Source organism: Triticum urartu, chromosome 7, assembly GCF_003073215.2.
Source record: "Triticum urartu cultivar G1812 chromosome 7, Tu2.1, whole genome shotgun sequence".
Taxonomy (NCBI): Eukaryota; Viridiplantae; Streptophyta; class Magnoliopsida; order Poales; family Poaceae; genus Triticum; species Triticum urartu.
Genome location: NC_053028.1, coordinates 27,230,677 through 27,238,515, shown reverse-complemented (window position 1 = coordinate 27,238,515; position 7,839 = coordinate 27,230,677). Strand labels below are relative to the sequence as shown.

Sequence of the window (7,839 nt, the reverse complement as noted above, 5' to 3'; positions counted from 1 at the left end):
GCAGAATCTATCATCCGTGTAGCATGTGCCAGGATTTGTACGTGGTCTGTCACAATATCTGGATGATCATTCTTAGACTTGATTTTATATATACTTCCTTCGTCCTGAATTTCTTGTCACGGAAAAGGATAGAAATTGGTGTATCTAGAGCTAGAAATACATCTAGATACATCCATTTCTGCAACAAGTAATTCGAGACGGAGCGAGTAATAAGTTGTACAACAACAACAACAACAACAACAACAACAACAAAGCCTTTAGTCCCAAACAAGTTGGGGTAGGCTAGAGGTGAAACTCATAAAATCTCGCAACCAACTCATGGCTCTGGCACATGGATAGCAAGGTTCCACGCACCCCTGTCCACAGCTAGCTCTTTGGTGATACTCCAATCCTTCAGGTCTCTTTTAATGGACTCCTCCCATGTCAAATTCAGTCTACCCCGCCCTCTCCTGACCTTCTCTGCACGCTTTAGCCGGCCGCTATGCACTGGAGCTTCTGGAGGCCTGCGCTGAATATGTCCAAACCATCTCAGACGATGTTGGACAAGCTTCTCTTCAATTGGTGCTACCCCAACTCTATCTCGTATATCATCATTCCGGACTCGATCCTTCCTCGTGTGGCCACACATTTATCTCAACATACGCATCTCCGCCACACCTAACTGTTGAACATGTCGCATTTTAGTCGGCCAACACTCAGCGCCATACAACATTGCAGGTCGAACCACCGTCCTGTAGAACTTGCCATTTAGCTTTTGTGGCACTTTCTTGTCACAGAGAATGCCAGAAGCATGGTGCCACTTCATCCATCCGGCTTTAATTCGGTGGTTCACATCTTCATCAATACCCCCATCCTCTTGCAGCATTGACCCCAAATACCAAAAGGTGTCCTTCTAAGGTACCGCCTGGCTATCAAGGCTAACCTCCTCCTCCTCATACCTAGTAGTACTGAAACCGCACATCATGTACTCGGTTTTAGTTCTACTAAGCCTAAACCCTTTCGATTCCAAGGTTTGTCTCCATAACTCTAACTTCCTATTTACCCCCGTCCGACTATCGTCAACTAGCACCACATCATCCGCAAAGAGTATACACCATGGGATATCTCCTTGTATATCCCTTGTGACCTCATCCATCACCAATGCAAAAAGATAAGGGCTCAAAGTTGACCCTTGATGCAGTCCTATCTTAATTGGGAAGTCATCACTATCGACATCACTTGTTCGAACACTTGTCACAACATTATCGTACATGTCCTTGATGAGGGTAATGTACTTTGCTGGGACTTTGTGTTTCTCCAAGGCCCACCACATGACATTACGCGGTATCTTATCATAGGCCTTCTCCAAGTCAATGAACACCATACGCAAGTCCTTCTTTTGCTCCCTATATCTCTCCATAAGTTGTCGTACCAAGAAAATGGCTTCCATGGTCGACCTCCCAGGCATGAAACCAAACTAAGTTTTGGTCACGCTGGTCATTCTTCTTAAGCGGTGCTCAATGACTCTCTCCCATAGCTTCATTGTATGGCTCATCAGCTTAATTCCACGGTTATTAGTACAACTCTGAACATCCCCCTTGTTCTTAAAGATTGGTACTAATATACTCCGTCTCCATTCTTCTAGCATCTTGTTTGCTCGAAAAATGAGGTTGAAAAGCTTGGTTAGCCATACTGTCGCTATGTCCCTGAGACCTTTCCACACCTCAATGGGATACAATCAGGGCCCATCGCCTTGCCTCCTTTCATCCTTTTTAAAGCCTCCTTGACCTCAGACTCCTGGATTCACCGCACAAAACGCATGTTGGTCTCATCAAAGGAGTCGTCCAGTTCAATGGTAGAACTCTCATTCTCCCCATTGAACAACTTGTCAAAGTACTCCCACCATCTATGCTTAATCTCCTCGTCCTTCAGCAAGAGTTGGTCTGCTCCGTCCTTGATGCATTTGACTTGGCCAATATCCCTCGTCTTCCTCTCTCGGATCTTGGCCATCTTATAGATGTCCCTTTCGCCTTTCTTCGTGCCTAACCATTGGTAGAGGTCCTCATAAGCCCGACCCCTTACTTCACCAACAACTCGCTTTGCGGCCTTCTTCGCCATCTTGTACTTCTCTATGTTGTCTGCACTCTTATCCATGTATAGGCGTCTGAAGCAATCTTTTTTCTCTTTAATCGCCTTCTGGACATCATCATTCCACCACCAGGTATCCTTATCTTCGCTTCTCCTTCCCCTGGACACTCCAAACTCCTCCGAGGCCACCTTACGAATGCAAGTCGCCATCTTCATCCACACATTGTCCGCATCCCCTCCTTCCTCCCAAGGGCCCTCCTTAATGACCCTCTCCTTGAACGCCTGAGCTACCTCCCCCTTGAGCTTCCACCACTTCGTTCTAGCGACTTTGGCACGCTTATCCCGCTGGACACGAATCCAAAAGAGGAAGTCAGCAACCACCAGCTTATGTTGGGGTACAACACTCTCTCCAGGTATCACCTTACAGTCTAGGCACGCACGCCTATCTTCTCTTCTCGAGAGAATGAAATCAATCTGGCTAGAGTGTTGGCCACTACTAAAATTCACCAGATGTGATTCTCTCTTTCTAAAGAGGGTGTTAGCTACAATCATGTTGTAGGCTAGAGCAAAGCTTAAGACATCTTCTCCTTCTTGATTCCTGATGCCATAGCCAAAGCCCTCATGCGCCCCTTCAAAACATGTGTTAGATGTACCCACGTGGCCATTGAGGTCTCCTCCTATGAAGAGCTTCTCACCAATCGGTACGCTCTTAACCACGTCTTCCATGCCTTCCCAGAACTCCCTATTGGTGTTCTCACTGTGGCCTACTTGCGGGGCATACGCGCTGATAACATTGAGAACCAAGTCCTCAACTACCAGCTTGACCAGGTTAATCCGGTCCCCACGTCTCTTGACGTCTACCACTCCATACTTGAGGCTCTTATTGATCAAGATGCCTACGCAATTTCTGTTTGCAGCTGTCTCCGTGTACCACAACTTGAAGCCGGTATCCTCCACCTCCTTCGCCTTCTGTCCTCTCCATTTGGTTTCTTGGACGCAAAGGATATCAACACCTCTCCTCACTGCTGCATCAACTAGCTCCCGAAGCTTCCCTGTCAGAGACCCTACGTTCTAGCTACCTAAGCGAATCCTCCTAGGCTCGGCTAGCTTCTTTACCCTTCGCACTCGTCGAGTCAAATGCGAAGACCCTTGCTCATTTTCCACTACATCCGGGCGCCGATGTAGCACGCCACTAAGGATGCGACGACCCGATCCTCGCTCACTTGCCACCGTATCTGGATCAAGATACAGCGCGCCCCTTTGGGGGTGACGGCCCGACCCTTGCCCATTTTCCACCACACCCGGGTTCCGATGTAGCGCGTCGCTGAGAGGGTTACGCCCCAACGAAAATCTTTTGGGTCTCATCTCCATAAGAGTGGCTGAGTTTTAAAGTTGGCTCGCCAAGCCTATCACAACCCTCCTCCTTTACCCCGGCTTGGGACTGGCTATGTTGAGACAACATAGGCGGAGTTAGCGAGTAGTAAGTTGTACATAGTGCAAAACTATCATACTTGTCAAATTAATAATTTGCAGTGTGGCCATAGGGCTCGCGCATTTGTGCGGCTAGTTTTATCTTGTGTTACCATATACTCCCGCTGTTCCTAAATATATGACATTTTGGCAGTTCAAATTATTTGTTGATAATTTTGTCATGTCACCCCCCAATTATTTGTTGATCTTACTTGTTATTAGATTACAACTTCACAGTATAATGTTGGGCTCAAGTATTGCCTGACCTCTATTTCCCTTTTCCAATAAAACATTCAGCATTTTTCACTGTAATTTATGGAGCTCATCTCTTCAAAGTATTTCTAGTTTCTCTACAAAAGAAGTATTTCTAGTTTCTCTACAAAAGAAGTATTTCTAGTTTCTCTCTGCAAAGAAATAAGTATTTCTAATTTCTACTCCTTCGTTCCTAAATATAAGACCTTTTAGAGATTCCAATATAGACTACATACGAAGCAAAAAATGTGTGAATCTACACTCTAAAATGCATCTATATACATCTATATGTAGTTTGTATTGAAATCTCTGAAAGGTCTTATATTTAAAAACGGAGGGAATACTACCTTATTTGCATATGTATGATTTTACACATTACATATGTCTTCCTTTGCATCATAAATCCAACATGTTCCCCATGCTACAAAATTTCATCTCCACATGGTTTCGCACCACCATAAAAAATCTCAAGGGTGACAATTGACGGTACTCGAGAATACTTGGCCCGTTTCTTCCTTCTCTACCATATAACCCCAAGTCGCCATCTATAGCAAGTGGATGAATACAACTGTTACATTGCATTTGCGACTCAGCGGTTTATTGTAAAGAATTTATTCTAAACTCATACTATATATCGACACTTCAGAGATTTTGGTACTGAGGATACAGGGAATATGTTGCCCTTAGGTACTCTATGATCTCAGCGCTTTCGAACATCTTCACCCCCGTGTTAGGATCCTCAATATAAGGCGCCTGCAATGACAATACGAGAAATGTCACACACTACTAGGCCATGCGAATGCAAAGGTTTAGCATCAGCATGAATCACAAGTTTCCAGACCTGGAAAATGCCATGTTTCTTGAAAATTTCCTGTCGCTTGGGGCTGCCACGAGCACAGCTGCATCAAAAAATAGTAAAGTTAATTCCAGTATTGTTTGATGCTACAAAGATGTATTGTGTCAACAAGAGACTGCACTTATGCCATACATAAGTAGTAGATGTTATGATGGCAGAGCATTTAGCTATCTATTTACAGATGCGTTGTGAAGTTTCCAGTGTCGAGTACCTGTGTAGCAAGTGTGGCAACTCCAATTCAACAAGGGCCTCTCGTGCTAATTTACAGAAAGGAGATCCCTGATGATAAAACATGTACTGGTCAGGTTCTGGAACTGGTAGCACACGAGAACGACAAGAAAATAATGACCCCAGATGCTATGGATAGGCAGAAGAGAAGAATTAGACCTCGTATGCCCAGATCTCTATCGGCTGGGGTGGAAGCTTTGAAACAGTGTAGGAAGATCCCTGCAAACAAAATGGGTCAGCCTGATTTGAGCAAACACTTTCAGAGGTCACACACTGTATACATGCTTATATGGTTTACTGGCAATCTACCTTCCATACACGCCAAATCATAGCAAGCCCTGCAGTTATTGTCTACAAAATAAGCCACAAAGCATCAACTTTTGCACAACTGATTACTACTAATAATGAACCGTCATACTCAAGTCAAACGGTAACAAAATCAAGAACATATGACAAATAAAGATCGCATATAAATCAAAGGTAATGTGCTTCTGAACATAGCCTATACTTTTGGATTATGGAATACTTAGTTACTTACCGTAAATAGACCAAGTGATAGCATAATCGGGACAGTTCCATCACCTGAAAGACAAACACAGGGAAGGAGCCAACAGGAAGGACCCTGTCAGGAACAGGGGAAGCAAGGTCTGGTAAAATAAATGATGAGATACAAACCGTATGTGTCCGCAAGGTATTTTATAATGGCATCTGATTCATACATGGCAACTCCGGTGTTTGGATCCACCTACAACATATGATTATCTTAAATGAAGATATAATTTTGCTTTCACATAGCATTCTTTTTAGGCAACATAGAAGAACTAACGATTTTGACTAATAACTGCAAAACACATTGCAAGCAGAAGACTGCAACAACATGACAAAACACCCGATGTCTTCTTACCAATTAATGGCAAAAACACATTGCAGCAGAGAACTGCAACAGTATGGCAAATCATAAGATGTCTGTTTACTAATGAATCACAAAACACATTGCATTGCAGCATAAGACTGCAACAATATGACAAAAACCCCATCTTGCCAGGAAACAAGAAGTTCAGAAATATTAATACCCCCTCTGTTACAAAATCTAAGAAGTTCTATCTTTGTCCTAAGTCAATCTGTATCAAGTTCCACAAAATTTATAGAAAAATACATCAACATTCACAACAGTACAACACCAAGTGAGTATAATATATAAACATATTTCATAATGGATTTAGTGATACTAATTTGATGTTGTAGAATGTAGATCTTAGTACAATTCTCTATAAAATTGGTCAAACATGAAGAAGATTGACTTAGAATAAACCAAGAACTTCTTACATTTTGGAACATAGTGAGTATTAGTTATTGGTGATTCTGCTGGGATCATGCTTGTTTGTCAAACATAATTCAGAAACTACATTAGAAAGATATGTAAAATTGGAAATGGTAGCGATCACATATAACCTAACAAAACATAGAACTGGTGAGGAATTCTTGCATACCATGTAAGGGAACTGTTTTTTCCCACCCATCTCTAAAACCTTGGGACGAAATGTTGGCCCCTTTTGAGGACAGGGGTAAAATAAAACATCAAGGTCCAAGACGGATACCATCTCTCTCACCTGAAAATTTTACATGGCAACCATAAACGCCAAGATTTTCCAAACATCGAAAATGACAGCTACACAATGCAGATGCAGCAAACTAAAAGGACATTCACCTTACGACAAAATGGACAGCTGAAAGTTTTAGCCAGAATACGCCAACAATTGAAACAAAGAAAATCAGAAGCAGAGGAAAATATTAGCCCTTGGTATATATAAAAAAGTAGGCCCAATTATAAATACGCAGGGAGTGTTATTTTTTCATAGGAAAGATATGAATCCCAACTGAAAGAAAGCTCGTACCCTTCAAACTCGTACATCTCAATAGGTTTTTCTGGTCGACGGCACTGATCTATCTTTGAGGTCTCCTTAACCTTTAGACCTTATAAATAAGAAACAAATGTATTTGTGCATTACTCCTTTAAATTGAAAAACAATAGGCACCGAACAAGTAAAATAAAATGATCTTAGCTAGCAAAAATGGGGAATTAGAGAAATTCACCTAGAAATTCCAGAGAGTATTGGTCTGAGGGTATTTTATCCGCGGAGACTAGTGATACCGAGTATCTGCACATCACAGGATCGCACAAATGAGAAACCAACCACAAGACATGAATACAGCTCAATGTGAGACGTAATCTTCAAAATGTACCAATTCACACTTCTTTGCGCGACGGCGCTGAGCTAATGTTCTCGAATCATTGACACCAAAGTAACCAAGCATTGCTAATTAATTGACATCAAAGTAAACTACACAGTGCTAATTACTGAAGCAGCAGCTCATTTGGATAACATCGAAGCAGAGACAGATGAATACACCGAGATTCCACTGTGGTGCTCAATTTGGCGGGTGAAACGAAACAGATTTGCATCTTTATTAGCCCAACTGGGGGAGGATTGATTGGAGGAGACGAACCCACCCTAGGACGAAGAGGCCGGTGCCGAGGCGGAAAGGCAGGGCGAGGGCCGCGCCGGCGACGCTGGCGAGCTGGCCATCCTTGACCGCGAAGCGCTTGGGCACCGGAGGCGCGAACCCTGCCGGCGGCGAGAACTCCGGCCGTTCTTCGGAGGTGGAGGCGGGGGCAGAGACGGGGGCGGATTCGGGCTGCGCGGCGACCCTGAGGGTGGCTGACGCCGTCTTCCGCGTGCAGGTGGCGGCGGTGGTGGTAGGCACCGCGCGCGAGGAGAGGAACGGCGGGAAGCGGAGCGCCGCCGTGGCCATTTACCCGCGCGCGCGGGGCGATGCGAGCGGAGCGGGAGACGGAGGCTGCCGCTGGCGCGAGTGGACAGGGAGGGGCGTGGAGTGTAGCTGAGGGAGCTGCTCGAACGGGAGAAAGATATCCCTCCACGAACTTCCGCTGGCTCACTGGGTAG

At 44.3% G+C, this 7,839-nt stretch overlaps 1 protein-coding gene across 1 annotated transcript; it reads right to left on the bottom strand.

The window, feature by feature from the left end:
• Positions 1 to 4,113: 4,113 nt before the first annotated feature.
• LOC125524949 lies at positions 4,114 to 7,839 on the bottom strand. Its single transcript, XM_048689978.1, has 12 exons — positions 7,386 to 7,839; positions 6,968 to 7,032; positions 6,769 to 6,847; positions 6,582 to 6,600; positions 6,364 to 6,483; positions 5,549 to 5,618; positions 5,412 to 5,455; positions 5,183 to 5,224; positions 5,033 to 5,092; positions 4,857 to 4,924; positions 4,631 to 4,688; positions 4,114 to 4,542 (listed from the first exon to the last, which is right to left on the bottom strand). Exons 1-12 carry the CDS (start codon positions 7,685 to 7,687, stop codon positions 4,432 to 4,434), a joined length of 1,038 nt encoding a protein of 345 aa, XP_048545935.1. The 5' UTR covers positions 7,688 to 7,839; the 3' UTR covers positions 4,114 to 4,431.